At 59.3% G+C, this 22,085-nt stretch overlaps 1 protein-coding gene across 8 annotated transcripts in view; it reads left to right on the forward strand.

Moving 5' to 3' along the window:
• ANK1 (ankyrin 1) overlaps positions 1-22,085 on the forward strand; it is a 41,581-nt gene that overhangs the window by 12,284 nt on the left and 7,212 nt on the right. For 7 of the 8 annotated variants that reach the window (XM_054224885.1, XM_054224889.1, XM_054224892.1 and 4 more), the window contains 37 exons: positions 3,924-4,022; positions 5,096-5,194; positions 5,893-5,991; positions 6,105-6,290; positions 6,429-6,527; positions 7,043-7,141; positions 7,484-7,582; positions 8,027-8,224; positions 8,306-8,404; positions 8,754-8,852; positions 9,098-9,196; positions 9,342-9,539; positions 9,728-9,826; positions 9,923-10,021; positions 11,123-11,320; positions 11,549-11,647; positions 12,045-12,143; positions 12,472-12,570; positions 12,675-12,767; positions 12,952-13,024; positions 13,402-13,425; positions 14,321-14,423; positions 14,712-14,859; positions 15,084-15,181; positions 15,270-15,494; positions 15,914-16,068; positions 16,208-16,419; positions 16,537-16,741; positions 16,929-17,025; positions 17,411-17,639; positions 17,807-17,932; positions 18,019-18,138; positions 18,357-18,441; positions 18,702-18,776; positions 19,379-19,510; positions 19,704-19,850; positions 21,520-22,072. In XM_054224885.1, coding sequence (XP_054080860.1) covers positions 3,924-4,022; positions 5,096-5,194; positions 5,893-5,991; positions 6,105-6,290; positions 6,429-6,527; positions 7,043-7,141; positions 7,484-7,582; positions 8,027-8,224; positions 8,306-8,404; positions 8,754-8,852; positions 9,098-9,196; positions 9,342-9,539; positions 9,728-9,826; positions 9,923-10,021; positions 11,123-11,320; positions 11,549-11,647; positions 12,045-12,143; positions 12,472-12,570; positions 12,675-12,767; positions 12,952-13,024; positions 13,402-13,425; positions 14,321-14,423; positions 14,712-14,859; positions 15,084-15,181; positions 15,270-15,494; positions 15,914-16,068; positions 16,208-16,419; positions 16,537-16,741; positions 16,929-17,025; positions 17,411-17,639; positions 17,807-17,932; positions 18,019-18,138; positions 18,357-18,441; positions 18,702-18,776; positions 19,379-19,510; positions 19,704-19,850; positions 21,520-22,072 — 5,066 coding nt within the window. The remainder of the gene's footprint in view (positions 1-3,923; positions 4,023-5,095; positions 5,195-5,892; positions 5,992-6,104; positions 6,291-6,428; positions 6,528-7,042; positions 7,142-7,483; positions 7,583-8,026; positions 8,225-8,305; positions 8,405-8,753; positions 8,853-9,097; positions 9,197-9,341; positions 9,540-9,727; positions 9,827-9,922; positions 10,022-11,122; positions 11,321-11,548; positions 11,648-12,044; positions 12,144-12,471; positions 12,571-12,674; positions 12,768-12,951; positions 13,025-13,401; positions 13,426-14,320; positions 14,424-14,711; positions 14,860-15,083; positions 15,182-15,269; positions 15,495-15,913; positions 16,069-16,207; positions 16,420-16,536; positions 16,742-16,928; positions 17,026-17,410; positions 17,640-17,806; positions 17,933-18,018; positions 18,139-18,356; positions 18,442-18,701; positions 18,777-19,378; positions 19,511-19,703; positions 19,851-21,519; positions 22,073-22,085) is intronic. The other variant, XM_054224887.1, reaches the window with a different exon arrangement.

Here is a 22,085-nt window from a genome sequence, read left to right on the forward strand (position 1 = left end):
TTGTCGCAGGAATCACTCTTGGGGATATTCCCCTCGCCTGCAGTGCTCAGGCTTTAGATTCCCAGAAGCTGCAGTTTAATAAAGCAGGGGATGTTTGCAAAATGCCAGTCTTGGTGGGTTGGGAGGTGTTGGGCAGGTGGAGCCCCTCCCAGCCCAACGCAGACAGGTCTGTCCCAGGAAAGGAGAGCTGCAGGCGCAGAGGAACTGTTTGCACATAAGCGACAGAACATTTTGTATCTGTGTAGCTGCCAAATGCAAGTGGCTCAGCCTGAATTGGGGTAGGTGCTGTAGGGAGAGACTCTGGGGGCTTGGGCGGAGCAGGGGGCACAGCAACCGAACCGTCAGCTGCGTTCCAGAGCAAAGTGATGCTGCGGGGGCTGACTCGGCAGGTAGCACAAATCTATGTTCACCTGGTTCAGCATCAAGTCCCCAAACCAAGCGTAGTTCAGACCTACTGATTTGTGCACTGCAGTGGCCCGTGCAGTTACTGCAGACAGGTTCCCCCAGGAAATGTCACCGTCTCCTTTTCTTTTCTTAGTGATGGTACCATGCAGGGATGCTGGGCTTCTGCAGACCCCTGGGGCACACTGCAGCTTGCATTCTCCTTTCTGGGACACTAGATGGGGTTTGGGGAAAGCTCAGGAGATGCTCGTTTTGTTCATCACTGTATTATCTGCATTATTAATTCATAATGAGCATCCAGATACTCTCACAGATTTCTGTCCTGGGGCTGTGCGGGGACATATGGGATTTAGATCAGAGGGGTCTTGCAGGGAGAAGAGGTAGAAGATTTTCAGTTTCAGAGTCCTTTGAAGATGAGCTTTTCCATAGGGTCCTGTTGGTGGCTTAGAGGCTCTGACCCCATAACCATTTTGGAGATGCACAGGGTTTGAGAAGAGGAGAGGCCATGCAGCATGCTCTCAGCACTGGGCTGCAGGACTTGGCCTGTGCTCGGCACTGAGCAGATCGCGTGTTTGCACCTGGCAGGATCTGCCAAGTTGCTGTGCTTCATTTCAGAATTTGGCCCAGTCATTAAACCCAACTGCTGCTCCTGTAGTCTCTCCTGGGGGAGCAGAAGCCCCTGTAATTGAGCCACAGCAGCAGGCCAGTCGCTGGAAGTGAATGAGTCATGCTGCTCCTGCTTCCGAACGCTTACCTACGAATGAGCAGAGACAAATAGGTGTTTAATGCACCCGCCGCTCCCTTACAGGCCTCTGGGAAAGCAAGTCGACGTATGAGGCACTTCTTTCAGTGACATCTTTGCGCTGGTTCCTGCCATCTCCCTGAGGTTAGATGGCACTTTGGGGTTTCCTTCTGAGGAATATCAGACCTGTGGGAAAGGTCCAACCTCACATGTCCTGTATAGAATAAAGAGGGATATATGTGGTCAGACCTATCCCACAGGCCCTGTATTCTTACTGAAGTGCAGAGACCTTGACATGCCATCTGATCTTCATCCCGCCGATTTCATCGCCTTCATTGCTGCCATCTGCATCGCTGTCTTCATCATTCACCTCTCTCGTGTTTTGAATTCCTGCATGCTCCCATCTCATCCATGAGGAGCCGGAGGCCTGAGATGAGCGCGCCTTGCTGCCAGGACCCTCACTAGCAGGGAACAGCGCTGTGCTAGCCGGCAGGTCTCTGTTGGGGTGGCCACTCACAGTCCTGATGGGCAAGCCAGGGCCAGGTCCCGCTTTGGTACAGGCGAAGTGCAAAGTCCGCCTTTTGTGTTTTCTGGGCTGCGTTTGTCAGTGACATTGACAGCCAGTGACTGGGATTTTTGGGAAGCATTTGCGGCACTTAGTGAGGAGAATACAGCACCTTTCAAATTAAGCACATCCTGTGGCAGTTTTGGGTCAGAGGAGCTGTCAAGCCAAGGGAAATGCGCAAAACAGCCCGCATTGTTCCAGCAGCAGAAATATCGATGGGCCGCTGGGAAATGATCTTCTGCAAACATTGTGCTTATTGCTGTAAGGCCAGAGAATAATGATTCCTCACAGGTTTTTAGCATTCAAAAGGTTATTTATGAATCCCCTGTGTAGAAGGGCATATGTGCTGAGGAGAGGAACCGAGCATCTGTGGTCTTGCACTGCAGGCGTTTGTTTTGTGAGTCTAACTGGGAAAAAGCGCGTGTGTCTGTGGCCATATCCAACTTGGGAGGTCACGAAGATGAAGGTGTCAGTGACCATCTGCATGGAGTCGTGTAGGTGTGTCTTAGTCAGAGAAGCTGGGCTTGACCGAGGTGATGGCTCAGTGGTTGGGGAGCATTTCTTTTCGGTGGCTCTCTTCTGTGGGTGTTGCAGAATTCTCGCTTCATTTTCCCTTGGAAGCAGGCCTTTTGTGCTTGAGGCTCTAGGAGACTTCAGAGTTGGTATGCTGAAGAAGCCTGTGGGTTTTTAGGATTTTGCTCTTTGTGGTGTAATCAGAGTTGAGCAAAAGAATCTGTGAGTCTGACTGTGATCCTGGATAGCCAGTGCTTTGAGAGAGGGTGGAAAACCTTTTTCCAGTACGGTAACAGTCTTCAAGCTGTTCTAAGCATAAAAGGAGTACTGAGGGCTGGAACTGGAGCCTCCCTGGGAATTTTCTGCTCCCCTACCTATATTCAGGTAGGGATGAAGCAATTCTGTGACGTGACCTTCCAGTACTCTACAGGAGCCGAAGCAGATGGTTGGGAGGTGGAGTACTTGGGCAGGACTGTGTGCTCCCAGGGAGCTGGCGGCTCTGCCGCGCGACAGCATTGCGTAGGGATGAGTAAACATAGTGCATCCACCTGGGAGAAGTGAGGGACACGGGAAGTTTGCCTTATGGGGAAAAAGTGACATCTGAAATCGCCTGCAAGTATTTCACCTCTTTGCCAGCAAATATCCCAGCCCTTTTGTTGACATCTGGGAAGCAGAAGAGAGTGTCAGAAATAATGGAGCAGAAGCTGTTTTAGCAGCCTCTGGGGCGCTGACTGGCCTGATACCTCCTTCTGACAGCCCAGAGATGCTAAAAGGGCACTGGGCAGCCCTTTGCTCCTGGAGCACAAGTTCCACGTATAGGAAAAAGGCGAGCTAAACTGGGGCACACGCAGAGATATTCCTGAGAATTCACTTCAGTTGTTCAGGAGGTTCCTGGAGCTGGTGGAGCGTAGCAGTGGCACAGCCAACACTTTCTCTGCACCCTTTGCTGCAGCTAAACTCCGAGGGAGCAAAGCTGACCCTCTGCTGAGCATAGGCTGCAGGATGGGGCTGTTGGTGGGCAGTCTGCGAAGCCAGGAGGAAGCTCCTGAACTGGTGTGAATTAAATTCGGCTGCTGCTTGATAAAATCATTGTCCCAGGCAGAGCTTCTTTCACTCACTGCACTTCTGCCTGTGTAAATGTTAAAGTTTAATGTTTGTATGCGCACTTACACAGGAGCTCTGGTCCATCCTCAATCTGGGCCATACACAAAGCTCTGCTCCGTGCTTTAGGTTTGGAAAGCCAGGCTGCGGACAGGCAATCGCAGGGAGGGACACCCCAAGGAAAGTCACCTGAGCAAAGATGGGAGTTGACATCAGGGATGTACCATGGGCAGGGAGGACTGAAACGGTGCCTGTGGCATCAAACACACACGCTGAGCTGTATTGCCACCCACCCGTAGGAAATCATCTACAGGGGCTGCATGTTTTGCTCGTGAGAAACCTCCAGCGTTAGTCAGCAGCTTAGCATTCAGCACGCGGTTGCCCTGGCAGCGTGGAGATAACCATGGCTGGTCGTGCTGGGTGCCAGCACAGGGCTCGGGGGCGAGGTGAGGGCTCCTGCTCCCACCAACCTGCACTTTCTCCAGCGTGGGCCAAGTGCCCACAGTTGTGTCTGAACAGGAGCTCAGAGTAGGGGGTTCCCTGGAGAGCCCCAGCCCCAGCAGGTGACTAATGCCCCTCTCCCACCTTTTCTCCCTCCAGAATGGGCTGAATGCCTTGCACCTGGCCTCCAAGGAGGGCCATGTGAAAATGGTGGTGGAGCTGCTGCACAAGGAGATCGTTTTGGAGACAACGACCAAGGTGAGGACAAGGGATTCTGGTCACATTAGTCACAACGCCTCACCCTGCCATTGCTGGCAGACACGCCAGCAGTAGCTGAGCGGTGAATCATGCTGTTTGCTTTCAGCCACTGGAAGGGCTGTGCTGGTAGTGGTGCTGCTGGGCTGGGCCTGGAGACGTGGCTCTGATTTCAGCCCAGTGGAAGCCGTGCTGGGAACCTCCAAGTGGGTGGGAGGTTCCTCTCTACCCATGCCTCTTCCCCATGTGGGCAACGGGGGCCACTGTGAGCTCAAGAGGGGAGTAACAGAAGCCACAACACGTGCTAGCGCTGTCTGTGCTCGCATCCCCTGCTGGCACTGGCTGCCAGCTCCGGTCAGCCCTGTGTGCTGCAACACTGAGATGGTCTTGGTACCGTTGTCGCAAGCCCGGAGAGCTCTGGTGCTCCGTAAATAACATATCATTCTGTCCTTGCATCACCGCGGCGGGGTGTGGTTCTTGCTCAGTGACAAGAGAGACAATGCGCAAGCGAGCAGGGCTGACAAATGAGCAGCCTCCAGCACCATCTGAAGGGCTGTGAGAGCAGGAGGGGGCCTGGCTTCCCACCTCCCCACTGCTCTGGCAGCGCTCAGGGCGCGGAGCAGAGCCTGGCATTCTGCCACACCACCCAAAGGCACAAGTTGGAAGAGCCCGTGTCTGCATTTTCCATCCTGCTTATCATCCCTTAGCTCTGCTGGGGTGCCTTGGCTTCCAGGGCGCACACTGCAGTTTTGCCTGAAGATTGCCAGCTCAGCTCCCCCATCCTCCCTCCCCTCCTCGTCTCCTGGTGCTGGAGATACACAGAGCCTGACAGTGCACACAGCTTTTGCTGCCAGTAACTTCATGGGAGAGATGAAATCACTCTCTTCCCTGGCCAGCAAACGAGAAGGGTAGCTGCCTGCTCCGTAGCAGGGATGGGGCATGGAGCAAGGGCTGCCTGGCCCCCAGGCTTCCCCTGGCCAGCTGCTGTTTGCACGTGTGTTAGCACATGTCAGGCCCATCTTTCCCAGCGCTGTGGCTGCTCCAGCTCCTGAGCGCTGCCCTGTGGTGTCTTTCAGAAGGGAAACACAGCCCTGCACATTGCTGCCCTGGCTGGACAACAGGACGTGGTCCGGGAACTAGTGAACTACGGGGCCAACGTCAATGCGCAGTCACAGGTAGAGTGACCTGGGCTGGGGTGGGAAAAGCACCCAGCACGCTCGATGGTGGTGTCCTCATGGTGGGAGTTGTGCCCAGCACGGACGCTTCAGCAGCCCTTTACAGTTCGTCTCTAGTCCTGTTCAGGGGCAAGGACTGCTCTGCCAGAATCCTGAAAGAAGACGAGTGTGTGAGTGTTGGGGAGGGAGTCTTGAGGGATATTGGGAGACCAGCTTGGTCTCTCTGCTGAGGGAGTCTGTGGCAGCACACACAAGCACGCTGAACTCATCCTGGCAGGACTCGTGGCCGATGCCTCCCTGGCACAGCCATGAGGTCTCCAGCGACCCCTGCAGCTCTGCACGCTGTGCCTCCTTCTTTCTTGGGCCTGGTGGGGCTGCAAGCTCTTCAGCTTTTGGCTGATGGGAGAAACGTCCCTGAAGCAAGGGACAACAGTGGCAGTGAGTGGAAGGCAGTGTCTCCTGGACTGACTGTTGTGAAGCATTCCTCTGGTTCTTTCTGGATGTGGGGAGCCTTGGACTCCAGCTCCCTGTGATTGTTCCATCATTGCCAGTTTTTTCCTTTTTCCCACCCACACTGTGTATGCATTTGCCCCAGTCCAATGAGCTGTGAGTGTGGGCGTTGATGGGGTGTAGGTCTGCAAGGAGCTTGAGAAACTCGAGGAAGAGTTGTGTTGATGTGCATGGCCTTGTGTTTGCAGAAAGGCTTCACACCCCTCTACATGGCAGCGCAGGAAAACCACCTGGAAGTTGTCAAGTTCTTGCTGGAAAATGGAGCCAACCAGAATGTAGCCACAGAGGTGAGTTCCTTGGGGAGGACCCCAGGGCCCTGCTTGTTGGGGCTGCTGTTGGGTGTGCCAGGGGCTGCCATGGCTCCTCGGCTCTCCCCGTCTCACCCACCTCTCCGTGGCAGGATGGCTTCACGCCACTTGCTGTGGCTCTGCAACAAGGGCATGAGAACGTGGTTGCTCACCTTATCAACTATGGGACAAAGGGTAAGGTCCGCCTGCCTGCCCTGCACATTGCAGCCCGCAACGATGACACTCGCACAGCTGCTGTGCTGCTGCAGAATGACCCCAATGCTGATGTCCTCTCCAAGGTGTGTGGCTTTCCCATCCTGTCTCTGGGAGCTTTCCCACATCCCCAGGGAGAACAGCAGCTTGGTATGCTGTATTTATCCATCATTTCAGCAGGGAGCATGTGTCTGGCTGGGCTGATCCCTCCTTCTTTCTCCTAGACTGGATTTACCCCCTTGCACATTGCAGCCCACTATGAGAATCTCAGTGTGGCCCAATTACTGCTGAACCGTGGAGCCAGTGTTAACTTCACACCCCAGGTGAGTGCAAAGTGGGACGTCTGCTGGGACTGGTACTGCTGCAGCACCAGAGGAGCCGGCTGTGCCTCCTTTCCATGTAGGTGCCGTGCAGAAGGTACCACAATGATGTATGTCTGGGGAGCTGCCATTAATAACCAGCCTTTTCTGCTATGTCTCCCCTCTGTCGGATGCAGCCGTGCATCTGATGTCGGATGCAAGCTCTTGGGAACCTTGTGTCCAGGCTGAGGGAAAGCTGGTGCTGTCACTGTAGGGCAGAGCTTATAGCCCCTGCAGTTCGCATGCCTCTTCCAGTCCCTTGGGTGCAGCTTCTCTCCACAGCCTTTAGCTGCAGGCAGGAGCAGGCGCTCACCCTCTCTCCCAGCCATGTGAAACAAGCTGTTCCCCCGCACTGTCCCTGGGCAGGGATTTAGCTCTTCCCTGCCCTCTGTCCTTTGTTCGCCCCATGTCTCCTTGCAGCCCCGTGGAGGAAAGAGAAGGGGTTGCTCCCTCTAAAAGACTGCTGTTCCTTCTCTCAGAATGGGATCACTCCACTGCACATAGCCTCCCGTCGGGGCAACATCATCATGGTACGGCTGCTGCTGGACCGTGGGGCCCAGATAGAGACGAGGACCAAGGTGAGACTGCTTCTGAATCACCAGCAAGTATACAGGTCATCTCCTTCCCCGAGCTCCTTACGTCCAGGGAGCACTGCCCAGTGCATGCCTTGTGAACATCTTGCTGGGTGCATGAGGGAAGGTCCCTGGTGCACTAAGGGGATGGACTGGGTTTTTTGCTGCTGCATGTAGAGGTGAGAGGAGGCTGCATGGCTACAGTGGGTGTGCCCTGGGGGCCGGGGGCAGGCTCAGTTTTGCTTTATTTTGCCAAAATAAGTCCAAAGTCCCTGTTACTTTCCTGCCTGAGGGGAGCCCTGCCTTTTCTTGCCCATGACGAGCCCTTGAACCTTTCTCTGTCCCCAGGACGAGCTGACCCCTCTCCACTGTGCAGCTCGCAATGGACACGTGCGAATTGCAGAGATCCTGCTGGACCACGGGGCTCCCATTCAAGCCAAAACCAAGGTACCCGTGGGACTCTGTGGGGTTGTGCTTGGTGCCAGGTCCCAGGGCAGCACAGGGGTGTAACAAGCTGTGCACAGTTGCTGGATGCCACCCGTGGCTGGGCTGGGGCTGAGTTTTTGGCCTGCCAAGGGGCAAGGAGCTTCCTGACCTCCTCCTTGGCCCTAGCTGGAGCCCTTTGCCTGAGGGCTGCATGCTTCCAAGGGACCAGCCCTGAGAAGGGGATGGCCTGGACACAGCCTGCCCCATGGCAGCAGCTCTTCAGGCCCTGCCCTCTGCTCAGCTATAAGTCTTGGTGAGGGATTTCGGAGCTCCTTTCTGGTAGCACCCTGGGGAACATGCCGTCTCTTCTGCCCCAGAGCTGTGGCCAGGGCAGTGAGGCAGGGGCTGGCTGGGATGCCTGGTCCCCTCCTGGCCCAGCCCTGAGGCCCTGCTCCATGGTTGCAGAACGGCTTGTCGCCGATCCACATGGCAGCACAGGGCGACCACCTGGACTGTGTACGCCTGCTCCTGCAGTACAGCGCCGAGATCGACGACATCACCCTGGACCACCTAACGCCGCTGCACGTGGCCGCACACTGCGGGCACCACCGGGTGGCCAAGCTGCTGGTGGAGAAGGGGGCCAAGCCCAACTCCCGAGCCCTGGTGAGTGAGGAGGGGCAGGCAGGGATGGGGTGGGGGAGAGGGAGAGTTCTCTCAAATGACTGTCCATCTGTCTGTCTGCAGAATGGCTTCACACCCCTCCATATCGCCTGCAAGAAGAACCACATCCGGGTGATGGAGCTGCTGCTGAAGACGGGTGCTTCCATCGATGCCGTCACGGAGGTAGGTGGGCTGCAGCGCAGCCCCAGCTCTCCTGTGCGGAGCAGGCAGCGCTGCAGGGGATGGTGGCCCTAGTGCCTTGTCTGGTCCCCAGACACTTTCTTCATTGCGGCTTAGGGCTCTTTGCAGCTCAGGACCTGCTGAGCCTGGCAGCGTCTCCCTACAGGGCAGGGGGACTGCAGGGGAGGCAGCAGCTCTCCGTGTTCCCCCCATCTCACCTACCAGGGTGCTGAGGCTGGGCTGGGGACCCAGAGTTTGCCTCTCTGCCCCTGGGGAGGAGGAGGGAGCAGGAAGAGATGTTGGCAAGGCCATCAGCCCCAGTCCCCAAGCCCTGGCCCCTTTCTCTCCACAGTCCGGCCTGACCCCCCTGCATGTGGCCGCCTTCATGGGGCATCTGCCCATCGTCAAGACCCTGCTGCAGCGTGGAGCCTCTCCAAATGTGTCCAATGTGGTGAGTCCCACCCTGGCTGGGGCTGTGAGAACTCATCACGGTGGGGTCCAACAGGAGGTGGGGGTTGCCCGAGTCCTGCTCTCCTGAGCAATCCCTGGTGCCCCCTGCTTTGTGCTGGCAGGAGGCTCTGGTAGGGGCCAGAAAAGGTTGTGGGCACTGCTCTCCTGTGCTCAGACCAGAGGAACGACTGCAGGAAGGCGTATCCCCTCCTACGGCCTCACCAATTTATCCTGTCCTTGGTGCAGAAAGTAGAGACGCCCCTACACATGGCAGCCAGAGCTGGGCACACGGATGTGGCAAAGTACCTGCTGCAGAACAAAGCCAAAGTCAATGCCAAGGCCAAGGTAAGTACAGAGAACTTGTGGGATAGTCCACCTCCTGGTCTGCCAGGGGCTGTGCAACAGCAGGAGCAGGGCTGGGGTTCCTTCAGCATGGCAAGCAAGGGACTGGTCCACATCTGCCAAAACAGCTCCTCTGCCTCCCTCGCAGGATGACCAGACTCCTCTGCACTGTGCTGCACGCATCGGCCATACTGCCATGGCCAAACTCCTGCTGGAGAACAACGCCAACTCCAACCTGGCCACAACAGCGGGGCACACGCCCCTGCACATCACCGCCAGAGAGGGGCATGTGGACACAGCCCTGGCCCTGTTGGAGAAGGGGGCCTCACAGACCTGCATGACCAAGGTAAGCTGCTGTGGCCACCACCACTGAAGGCATGACCTGGCTGGGCTGAGGCTGGGCAGGCTGGCAGCTCAGTGTCCCTGTCACAGGAGGGCAACCTCCTCCCATGCCACAGCATCCCTTTCTGCGCATGTGCCAGTGCGCTCCTCCTCATCCCTGTGCACCCTGTGATGGGCTGCCTTTCTCCTCAGAAAGGATTTACCCCTCTCCACGTTGCAGCCAAGTACGGGAAGGTGGATGTGGCAGAGCTGCTGCTGGCACGTGACGCTCACCCCAATGCAGCAGGGAAGGTGAGTGCTGCTCCTGTGATAGAGGGAAGAGTGGTGTGGCATGTGGTGCGGGGAGAGGCTCTGTCTCACCTGTCTGTGCCCTCTGCCCTTCCCCAGAACGGCCTGACCCCACTGCACGTGGCTGTCCACCACAACAACCTGGAGATCGTCAAGCTGCTGCTTCCCAAGGGGAGCTCCCCGCACAGCTCAGCCTGGGTAATGCTGGACCGTGTGTCCCTGGGGATGTGGGGATGTATCCTGTGGCCAGTGTGTGCCAGCCTGGGGCCAGCATTGTACCTCAACCCTGGGAGTGTACAAGGGACTGATCACCACCAGCCGCTCTCCATGCCTGCTGCTCATGCCCGCCTGTGCCTGGCAGCAGCACACGGGGCAGGCAGGGGTGCCGGGCGTCCTGTTCCCGCAGCCAGCCTGTGTCAGGATAGTCCCTGCTGGCAGCTTTGTGGCTGTTGCTGGGGGATGTGTTTCCATGGCAAGCCCTGCTGAGCAGCGCTGTGGTCTGGCAGTTTGGGAAACCACACATGAATGTTTGCATGCAGCTGGGAAGCAGTGAGTCAGAAAACCCACGAGCTCATGAGAGTCGCCCCGCTCTGCCTGAGCACAGGGAGCGTCCCCCACAGAGAGCAGACCAGCAGCCTTGGTTTTCACGTTGTTTGCAGAAGCTGCATCCTCAGAACAGACAAGTGGCTGCTGGTGCTGGCCCTCCCCATCTGGCGGTTCCTGCTCCCCCGGCGCAGGCTGCCCGCAGACTCGCTGCGCAGGCGTCGGGAGCAGCCGGTACCGGCGCCAGTCCCCCGTCGGTCTGCGTCACCGACAGCCTGCGCGTCACCCTGGGCACAGCCTGTCTGCCAGCTGCTTCACTCCTGCAGTGTGGCGGCAAAGGCAGTGCGCAAGGCCCTGCAGTCTCTGCATGAATACTAATCCTGCATATTGCTAGTTTTTCCCCACACCTCAGCCAGACACGTTCTGGGAGGCGTCTGTCTGCCCTGGCCTCTCACAGCTCCAGGTGGCTGAATGCTGCTGTAGCAATTCATGTGTGGAAAGCTCCAGGACAGCTGATCCCAGTCAAACCTGAAGCAGGTGGTCTTTGAAACCCCTGTCTTGGCTGGAAGAGGGATTTGGCCTCAGCATCTGGGCTAGTTGCTGTCAGGGAGATGGTTTGGGTGTGAGCCCGCATCCCTGAGCTCTGGAGGCAACTAGGAAGGGCAGGCCTGGCCTGGGGAGGCAAGGTGGCACCTTCTGTCCCTGCTGGTCTGCTCAGCGGGGGCTGAGCACTGCAACGAGCCTCTCTCCCCGCAGAATGGGTACACCCCCCTGCACATCGCTGCCAAGCAAAACCAGATGGAGGTGGCCAGCAGCTTGCTGCAGTACGGGGCTTCTGCAAACGCGGAGTCTGTGCAGGGAGTCACCCCACTACACCTGGCTTCCCAGGAAGGGCATGCGGACATGGTGGCACTGCTGTTCTCCAAACAAGCCAATGGTGACCTAGGCAACAAGGTAAGTGGTCCCAGTGCATCCTGCCAGGCTGGAAGCGAACACCCCAGCAGGGAGTAGCAGACAGGGTAGTAGTCCAGGCCCCAGTGCCTCCCTGCATTTGGGCAGCAGTGTGCTGGCCAACGGCACAGTGCCAGTCAATTTGCCAGGTTGGAGACCTGACTTAGAGTCTCTGCTGGTAGAGCTGCAGCGGTGGCATTGCCACTGTACTGAGACCTCCTCTGTTTGCAGAGTGGCCTGACTCCTCTCCATCTCGTGGCCCAAGAGGGGCATGTGCTGGTTGCTGATGTTCTGGTGAAACACGGAGTCACGGTGGACGCAACAACCAGGGTAAAGTAGTGCATTAACCACGGCTGTGGTGAAAAATGTGTAGGGGAACTACCTCTGGGCCCACTCCAGGAGGAGCATTGCTTTTCTTGTTCTTTGTGCAAGAGTCTGCCCTCTTGCAGGCACATCTTGTCTGTGTCTTGGGGTCCCTTCCCCCCCTTCCCCCTACCTCCCTGGAGGGATGATTCTTGCCTGCTCCCACAGGTCACCCCTATACCCCTGGGCACGACCTGGTGTCATCGGCAGCGTGCCCTCTGCTCGGGTCCTGGGCTCTCAGGCAGCACCCATACACATGTCCCATCCTTCATCTATAGAAGCTTGCCCATGAGATGAGCATACCCAACCCAGAAGGGCAGGAAGCACCGCTGAGGGCGGACTGAGACCTGATCTTGTCTTTCAGATGGGCTATACCCCGCTGCATGTGGCCAGCCACTATGGGAACATCAAGCTGGTGAAGTTTTTGCTGCAGCATCAGGCTGATGTCAATGCCAAGACTAAGGTACAGACATGTCCTGTGCTCCAAGAACCCTTCTGCCCTGGGCAACAGCATGCAGGTTGCTGGGGAACGCTTAGCCTCCCTCCCTGCTTCCACTTCTCCCCACCCTGCTCCACATAGCTCCAAGCCCTCCTGTCTCCATGGCTGGAGGCTGCTGTAGTCTAGCTACAGCCCCGAGCAAGTGCTGGGTTCTGCAGAACCCTTTGCTTACCCTGGAAAGGAGGGAGCTGCCCCTCGTGCGCCAGGCATGAAGCACAGTGTGAAGTCTGGGGCATTTCTGGGTCAGCAGACTCCCAGAACCGATGGCAGCACCCTCTGTCCTCCCTTGCAGCTGGGATACACCCCTCTGCACCAAGCGGCGCAGCAGGGACACACAGACGTCGTGACACTGCTGCTGAAGCACGGTGCCTCTCCCAATGAGATCAGCACAGTGAGTACGGCGCTCGCCTGCACCTCCTTGCCCCATGGCAAGCTCTGGCACCTGCCTGGGCTTCCCCATGGCTGCTGCTGACCCCGTCCTTCCTCCCCGCACAGAATGGCACCACTCCTCTGGCCATTGCAAAGCGGCTTGGCTACATCTCCGTCACAGATGTGCTCAAGATTGTCACAGAGGAAACTGACATCCCGGTGAGCCCCTGGGGACTGGGACGGGACCCTGTGGAGGAGGGCTGGGGCTGGGAGCAGCCGGGCAAAGGTCCAGAGGGCGCAGCCGGGCAGCCTGAGGCAGAGGCAGCTGAGCCTGGGCGTGAAGAGGGGGCTGTGGGGGCTGCACAGCGAAGTCACCTCCTCTGACTCTGCTCTGCTCCCACAGTCAGTCGGTGACAAGCACCGCATGAGCTTCCCGGAGACTGTAGACGAGATTCTGGACGTGTCGGAGGACGAAGGTGAGGGCCCCAAACAGAGATCTGCTGGCTGGGCCAGTGTGGCAGGCAGCAGCCCCGGGGATGGGCACTGGCATTCCTGCTGGCCAGGGTGGGGGGGATCTGTGGCCCCGCGGTGGTCTTGCGGAGAGGACGCGGGGAGCCCACCAGACTCCTGGCATGCCACCTCTTGGCTCAGGTGCTTCCCTGCGCTGTGCAGGAGGGATGTGCCTGAACCTCTCTATGGTCCCCCAGGGACAGTGTGCAGAGAGCCCTTGGCATGCAGAGCCCCCCACTGTGCCCTGCTCCACGGGGTGGTACCAGCTCCCAGCCCGGCTGCAGCTGGTCCGCTCCTGCTCCCTCCCACCAAGACCTCACCTTTGCCTCTTCTTACTTTGCAGGCACTGCTCATGTCACAGTAATGGGTATGAAATGTGTCCCCCTGCCCCAGCTCAATGGCCCATTTCACCCCATGGCCACTAACCATCCGCACGCCACATCCATCTGCTGAACCTTGCTCTGGGCTGGTGCTACCCAGCGCAGGCCCTGCCATCGCGCCCTGCCCATCTGTGTCCGTGCTGCTTGTTGTGGTGTGGCTGCATGAACGGGGCCATCCCCCCACTGCGGGGGAGCCCTGGCTCCCTGTGGGCCCCAGGCCCTGTCCCCAGTAGGCAGAAGAGCCTGTTTTTGTGACAGACTCCGGTGCCCCTCCACAACCGCCCTGTGCCGTCCTGGACAGGCCAGGGATGAACCTGAGTGCTCTAGCATCTCCGTGCTGCTACAGTCCCCTCCCCATCACTGGGGCTCTCTCCCTGCTTTGGGAGGTGCTGGACTCTCTCCCTTAGGGCATTGGCAAGAGCCGAACCCTGGTGAACTCCTTAGAGGGCGTTAATTGGGCCAGCAGGCAGTGCTGGCTGGGCTTGTGCCTCCAAGGCGGGGTGCGGATGCACTCTGCAGTGTTAGGGCATCCTTCCCATGTCCGCAGCGTTGCCTACTCTCCTGTCCCGGCATCCAACGGCAGGGTATCCCTGTCAGGCTCTGCTCTGTGCTTGGTGCTGTGGGAAAGGGGTCGGCTATCAGCCGAAGCGCCTGTCCCACTGACCCGCGGCACGGGTCTTGCGCCTGCCAGCAGACCCCGTCTGGCAGAGGGCAAAGCCGCTCCGTGGCCAGCTGAGACCCAGGGGATGAGTGTGTGTAGGGAACAGTGGGAGCAGAGGTGGGCCCTGGCTCCAGCCCTGAGGAGGGGTGGGGGCAAGGTCTTGGACGTCTGTGTGCCCTTGTCCTTCTGCCTCCACATGCTGAGCCAACTCTCACTTTCAGAGGAGGAGCTGATTGCACCAAAGCCCAGGACACTTGATTCCAGGGACCAGGAGGGCAAGAGGGAGATGCTAGAGTTTATGACCACAACGACACTGGAGCAAACGTAAGAGGCACTGGATGATGGGGAGGGAGAGGGGACAGGGGACTGGACCAGACTAGTGCTGGACAGGGATCCCAGCAGGGCAGGGACATCTCTGGCCAAGGAATGGATCATTGAGCCCCCACTGGCTAGCGTAGCAGGCAAAGATAGTTGGTGTTGTTCCTGTACCAGGACACGGGTCCGCTGCTGAGTTTGCCTTTGTCCAGTGGTCCCGGGACTCTTTGGGGATGGCTGGGGGCTGAGGGGCCCTGGCCTGGCACTTCAGTGGCTGTCACTGCCCTCTCTTGCCAGGATGGAGTCTCCAGCGGTCCTGCAGGTCCCCTGTGTCCCACCTGAGACTGTGGTGACCAGAGCAGAGGAGACTGAGCAGGTAGGACCTGTGGAGACAGAAGCTGAGCAAGTCAGCCTGCTGCATGCACCCTCGGTGTCCCCACAGGAGGTGAGCGTGAGACACAGCCTGCCATGGCCCCCCCAGGCGCCAGGCATTCCCTGCCAAGGGGAGACCCCTGTCACCACAGAACCAAGACGTGGGGTGGGTGGTGGGGATCAACCTGGTGGTATGGGATTGCCCAGGGAGGGTTGCGAGGCTGTGGAGGAGTAGGCAGGCTTAGCACCTCCAAATAGGCCGCTGTGCCCATGTAGGGTCTTCCATGCTTTACACAGCCCTCCAAGGAGTTCGATGAGGACTCCCTGATCCCCAGCAGCCCCGCCACTGAGACATCAGATAACATCAGCCCGGTGGCCAGCCCCGTGCACACAGGGTGAGTGCCCAGCCCGTGCAGCACATGCACGCTCTGCTTGTAAGCTGGTTGCAAGGTGCCCACCTGCCCCTGCCTCTGCCCGCTCCAGGTTCCTGGTCAGCTTCATGGTGGATGCCCGTGGCGGCTCCATGCGGGGCAGCCGGCACCATGGACTGCGCGTGGTCATCCCGCCCCGTGCCTGCGCAGCGCCGACCCGCATCACCTGCCGCCTGGTGAAGCCCCAAAAGCTGCCTGCACCCCCATCGCTGGCTGAGGAGGAGGGTCTGGCCAGCCGGATCATTGCCCTGGGGCCCGCTGGCGCCCAGTTCCTCAGGTGAGCACAGCTGGGGACAGAGCAGATGGGACCGCTGGCACCGTGGCCATCCCTCAGGACTAGGGATGGATCCGTGCTCCTCTGGAGTCTCTGCCAGCTGCGGCAAGACTTACGTCCATCTCTGCTTCTGGGGGTCTGGTGCAGGAGACATCCCACCTCTGGCCAGGTACAGCACGTTTCTGGGGTGGGTTTCTCCAGCGTAATGGAGCAGTGGCTGTGCTGCAGTAGGAAAAGCCCTGACCAGTATGGTCCTGCCGCGCACAGAGCCCCGTTTCACAGAGAGAGGGGAGTGAGCAGTCCTGCCTTCCTCCTCCGGCGGCTGTACAGCATGGGGAGGTGTTCTGCCCAGGGCCACCTTGCTGCCTGTGTGTCCCAGCGGCAGCATGTGGGTGAAAGCACCCTTCCTCTGCTGTCTGCAGCCCCGTCATTGTGGAAATCCCGCACTTTGCCTCATATGGGCGCGGAGACCGCGAGCTGGTGGTGTTGCGCAACGAGAACGGCTCTGTCTGGAAGGAGCACCGCAACCGCTATGAGGAGAGCTACATGGACCAGCTGCTCAACGGCATGGATGAGGGTGAGCATGACAGGCAGGGGGGGCTCAGCGCCATGCGGCTCCCCAGAGGTCTGGAGGGTGGGATGGGGCTGAACGTGGCATGGTGCTTGACAGCAGCGGGCTTGGTGTGTGAGCATTGGTGGCTGTGCTGCCCTTGCAGAGCTGGAGAGCCTGGAGGAGCTGGAGAAGAAGAGGGTCTGCCGCATCATCACCACCGACTTCCCTCTCTACTTCGTGGTCATGTCCCGGATTTGCCAGGACTGTGATCAGATTGGCCCGGAGGGAGGATGTTTGAAAAGCACACTGGTGCCCATGGTACAGGCCACTTTCCCAGACACCGCCGTCACCAAGGGAGTGAGGCTGGCCCTGCAGGTGAGCCCTCGAAAGCCCAGCCCGGGGGTCAGCAACGGGCCCAGTCTGGGCTGGGCCAACGGGCCCCCCCAGCCAGGGGGCCACTGGCCCTGACGCCCCTGCTTGTGCCACCCGCAGGCGCAGCCCGTGCCCGATGAGTTGGTGACCAAGCTGCTGGGGAACCAGGCAACCTTCAGCCCCATTGTCACGGTGGAGCCGCGCCGGAGGAAGTTCCACCGCCCCATCGGCCTCCGCATCCCACTGCCACCATCCTGGAAGGACAATCCCCGAGACAGTGGCGAGGGTGACACCACCAGCCTGCGCCTGCTCTGCAGTGTGATCGGTGAGGCTGCCAGCCCTTGCCAGGCAGGCAAGCGTGCTCTCCGGTGGGGGCAGGCTGGGTCACCTTGGTGGGCTGCAGCTCCTGGGAGCTAAGGACAGGTTATGGTGGTGGAGAGAGCAGGTGCTGGGGGGATGCAGACCCCAGGTTTATGGAAAGGCAGCATACTCACCCTTGTTCTCTGCTGCAGGAGGGACAGACCAAGCCCAGTGGGAAGACATAACAGGCACCACAAAGTTGGTCTATGAAAACGAGTGTGCTAACTTTACCACCAACGTGTCCGCCAGGTGAGGCCTGGGCGAGCACGTGCTCATTTGGGGACATCTGCTGCTCCCTGGGGGCTCTTGGGGGCCAGCCTGTGCCAGGAGGAGCCTCCCGCCCCTGTGCTCACTGTGACGCTGCCCCGTTCCCACATGTGGGGCAGTTGCCTCCAGCCTTGAGCCCCCCATGCTGCCTTGGCATGCGTCAGGGAACGCTTATGCCAACTGGGCGTGCAGAGCGAAGGGGCCATTCTCTGTGCTTGGGTGGGTCCCCATCACGGATGGGGGTCCTCTTCTACCCAGAGGTCCTGGGGCACCCTCTGCAGTGCAGTTTGCTGTCGGGGAGGGGGGCAGCTCTCCTGGTGCCACTGGGGAACCTGCCCGGCAGTGCCCCGACCCATCCCTCCTGCAGGTTCTGGCTGGCCGACTGCCCGCGCACAGCCGAGGCCGTGCACTTCGCCACGATGTTGTACAAGGAGCTGACGGCTGTGCCCTACATGGCCAAATTCGTGGTGTTTGCCAAGATGAATGATTCACGGGAAGGCCGGCTGCGCTGCTACTGCATGACTGATGACAAGATTGACAAGACTTTAGAGCAGCATGAAAACTTCACTGAGGTGGCTCGCAGCAGGGACATTGAGGTTTGTCCCTAGCAGCATGTGTGGGGGCCAGCAGGGAGAGGGGAGACTGATGCCAGTGGAGCGGCCTGGCCCTGGCCCAGGGAGGAGAGTCGGGGTCACTTGCCCTGTCCTGGGGCAGGGGAAGCAGCTCTGCAGAGGGTTTGATCCTGTTTTCTGCTCCCTGCCAGGTGGTGGAGGGGATGCCATTGCATGTCGAGCTCTCAGGGAACCTGGTGCCTGTCAAGAAGGCCACTCAGCCCCGCACCTTCCTCTTCCAGTCCTTCCGGGAGAATCGTCTCGCCATCCCCATCAAGGTAATGGCAGGGTGTAGGGCTGGTCTGCAGCTGGGCCCCTGTGCCTGCCCTGTGCCAGGCCACCTAACCGGGCTCTCGGTGCTCAGGTTCGGGACAGCAGCCGGGAAGCCAGTGGCTCCCTGTCTTTCTTGCGCAAGGCCATGAAGTATGAGGACCTCCAGCATGTGCTCTGCCACCTGAACATCAGCATACCACCCTGCACTAAGGTCAGTGCCGGGTCTCTGGCACCTCTGGGAGGGGGTAGTGGGGGCCCATCCCTCCCCCAGGTGCAGGAGGCATCACTCGCTGGCAGCTTTTCTTCCTCGGCTGCTCTACATGGCCATGCCATATCACTCTGGGGCTGCGGGAGAAGCAGTGGTGCCAGGGCAGAGCAGCTGCCCTCTTTTCAAGCTGGTGACCCTTTGATTTTTCCCCACTCTCACAGGGAAGCGGCAGTGAGGAGCGGAGGAGGACACTGACGCCGTTGTCTCTGCGGGAGCGATACAGCATCCTAAGTGAGACCAGTTTCGGTACGCAGCCTGCTGGGACTGTCCAAGCACTCTCACCACCTGCACTTGGAGTGCCCAAGCACAGTGGAAAGGCTGGGCTGACCCTGTCGTACTTGCGCTCGTGGCAGCTTCCCTTTCCCTGGGGGGTTCCTTGATCCTGCCTGCAGGGCAGTGCCGTGCCTACGGGGCTGCGAGACCCCTGCAGCCAGCACCCCTTTCCCCTCCCAACCCTGGTGCAGGGCCCCACGCAACTGAAACTGTGACCCTCTTGTCTCCTCCAGGCTCTCTGAGCAGCACAGACAAGGCAGACCAGAAGATGGTAGACATAGCAGAACAGCTGGGCCTCAGCTGGGCCGGTGAGTCCACACCTGACGGCTCTGAGGATGCACAACGCTCCTTGGAAAGCCGACTCTTAGGAAGTCTGGAAACAGGCCGCAGGGTGGAGTGAATGTGTTTTACACTGCCCAGGGAGCTGGGCCCTGATGCAGTAGCTATGCATGCCCTCTGCGCTAGCCCCTCTGCAGGCTGGCCTTGCCTGCCAGACCTTCTGTTAAACCGAGCATGCCATGGCACTGAAATGAACCTTCTTGCAGCTGTATGTGCATTCACACACACACGCACAGATGCCAGGCTGGGGTTTTGTTCCGAATTGTACATATCGCTGCTGTTTGTGGAGGCTCATCCCTGTTGTCGCAGCCACGCACCCAACGGCAGCTCCCGCGCTTCTCCTTAGTGTGAGACGCTGCTACGCTGGTCACAGCCAGCCTGGGCAGAGGCGCTTCAACCTCTACCCCGTCCCAGCTCCTGCTCCTGCATGTTCTGCCATGTTCAGTTGTATGTGACATGGGGGACTGTTCCGGGTCCGGCTGAGCCCTTCACAACACGCCTAGCCTTTTTGGCTCAGGAGTTGGTGATGGGCACCGGAGGGTGCGATACTCAGATGTGGTGTCTCCTCCAGAGCTGGCACGTGAGCTGCAGTTTGGGGTGGATGACATCAACAGGATACGTGTGGAGAACCCCAACTCCCTACTGGAGCAGAGCATAGCCTTACTCAACCTCTGGGTCAGCCGTGAGGGCAAGAGTGTCAAGAGTGAGTATCTGCAGTGCCCTGTTAGAGGCATGGAGGTGGCAGGGCTGGCTGCGCAGAGCAGCATGTGTGTGCTCAGGTGTCCCTGACTGGCTTTACACCACCGGTTCGTGCCCACCTGCCTGCCTGGAGGGGGTCTGGGGCATGGCTGTGTTCCCCCAGTGACCAGTTTGCTGACGCTGGTTTCCCCCTGCAGTCGAGAGTCTGTACACAGCGCTGAGGAACATCGACCGCAGCGAGATTATCAACACGCTGGAGGGCTCCGGCCGGCAGAGCCGCAGCCTGAAGGGCAGCTGGCGCTACACGGACAGAGACTACTCCCTCTCGCCGTCCCAGATGAATGGTGAGTCCCAGCTTCTGGCAGGGACTCTGCAGGTGGGCCCTGGGGGCAGAGTCCATGCAGACAGATCAGGGCCGATATCTTGCCTGACCACAGTGCACCAGTGGCCTGCTGGGAACTCAGTGGGCACAAGGTGTTGACAACAGATGTGGCCTCTTCACCGGGGCTTATGCTGCAGGAAGCTTGGCCCTGCTATACTGCCTTCTCAGAACCTCTCCAGGTGGGGTAGACACACGTTCCTTATCCTGATGTGCCAGTGAGAGGTGCCTCTGGCTGTGTGAGCTGAGCGGTGGCTGGGAGCTCACAGAGTCCTGCCTGTCTGGCTGTGGTGGTGCAGCCAGGCTGGGTCCCAGCCGCAGCGTGCCTGGGTGTGGGGACGCAGCCGGGGCCAGCTGCAGTGTGTGCTGCGGAGGAGTGAGCACACTGGGCGGGGACAGGGCTGTGTGCTGCCACAGTCCTGCATTGTGGCACCGCCTGGGCAGCTCTGGCTCATCGCTCTCTCCCTCTCTGTCTCTCCCTTGTTCTGCTCTCTCAAACATGCCACCTAGCGCCATCAGGTGCGGGCACTCCTGTGGGTCACTTCTTGCCACCTCTCTTCTCTGAGCTCATCCTGGCCTCTCCTTCTCTCATCTTCCTCCACTGCCTGTCTCCACTGTCTCCACCTCAGCTGAGCCCTCCGGGAGCCATGTCCTGCTCCAGCGACTGCATGTCACCAGGGACTGCCCCTCTCATGGCTGTCATGCTTGCAGGCAGCCACCCCCAGGCCTTCTCCTCCTGCACTGCCTGCGCTCTGTCCCTTGCTGGCCCTGCACTGCTTGGGCACCCACACAGGGGAGAGGTGCCCTTCCTCTACTGGGGGTCCCAGCTGTCCCCAAGCCTTGACTGTGGCTAGCAATCCCTGGCTGCCTGGGGTGCAGAATGCGTTCTCTGCTGATCTGCGAGGGTAGAAAAGGGGTTAGTGGCTCAGAGCTGAGAAAGGCTGAGCAAAGCCACCTGTCTGGGTGGGAGTGCTTGGCTTGGCTGTAGTCCATATTGGTGTCCCTGGGCTGTGCACGTGGCCCCAGGTGATGAGGACATGACAAATGCTTGTAGCCCTGGAGACACCAAGGGGATTTTAGGGCCCTGGCTGCATCCTGCAGGGCCTTGGGATTGCATGAAATGGACCAGGGCCATCCTTTCCTGCTCATGGTGCTACTTCCAGCCTGCTCCTCTGTGCTGCGGAGAGGGGTCGACTTTGGGAGTCAGTGCCTGCCAGACTTGGCCACCTGAACTCCTTGGTGACTGTCAGCCAGCCGATGCTGGATGGGGGCTGTGGGCAGGGACCTGGGAGCTGATGGCACAGGGTAGCAAAGAAGGCACTGTGTCCTGCAGTGTGGATGGGGCATCATATGCACGCCGGGCCAGTCCTCCCCGCAGGGAGCGGGCAGTCCCAGGGCCAGCCCAAACCAACCCCAGGACTCAAAGGCAGGCATGGCCGCACTTGCAGGGACCGTGCAAAGGCAGCAGCTGCTGTGAGCGCAGCCCTGCTTAGCCCAGCCACTGGGGTCTGTGGCATGACTATTGCTGTCCTTGGGGCAGGCACCCTCCTGGAGGCTGTTTCCCTTCTTGCCTCCCTGTGCTTGTGCGCGTGTGAGACGGCTGCTGGAGATGTCGCCTCTGTCTGCCCATATAGGTTACGCTTCGCTGCAGGATGAGCTGCTGTCCCCCGCCTCCCTGCATTACACGCTGCCATCCCCGCTGCGTGCCGACCAGTACTGGAATGAGGTGGCCATCATGGATGCTATCCCCATGGCTGCCACCGAGCAGGACGCCCTGATGGAGATGTCCGACATGCAGGTGTGGTCCTCGGGGCTCACCCCCTCACTGGTGACTGCTGAGGACTCCTCTCTGGAGTGCAGCAAGGCCGAGGACTCAGATGCCACAAGTGAAGGCCGGTTCCCGGGGCAGCTTCTGGCAGATGCACATGGCCCGGACCACATGGGCTCTATGGACCTGGTTGAGGATGACACAGTGGACTCAGATGCCATGAATGGCCTGATTGACCTTCTAGAGCAGGAGGAGGGGCCGAGGCCAGAGGGGAAGACGCCAGCCAGTGATCACCAGCCAGGGACCGGGGAGCAGGACCTGGAGAGTGAAGTCTCTTTTGTTTCAGTTCAGCAGAAGGTGCAAGCCAGGATCACGGCATCACCTCCCGTTAGCCACATCGTGGAGAAGAGCACAGACAGGTACTGCGGCCTG

This window comes from Rissa tridactyla, chromosome 20 (assembly GCF_028500815.1).
Source record: "Rissa tridactyla isolate bRisTri1 chromosome 20, bRisTri1.patW.cur.20221130, whole genome shotgun sequence".
Taxonomy (NCBI): Eukaryota; Metazoa; Chordata; class Aves; order Charadriiformes; family Laridae; genus Rissa; species Rissa tridactyla.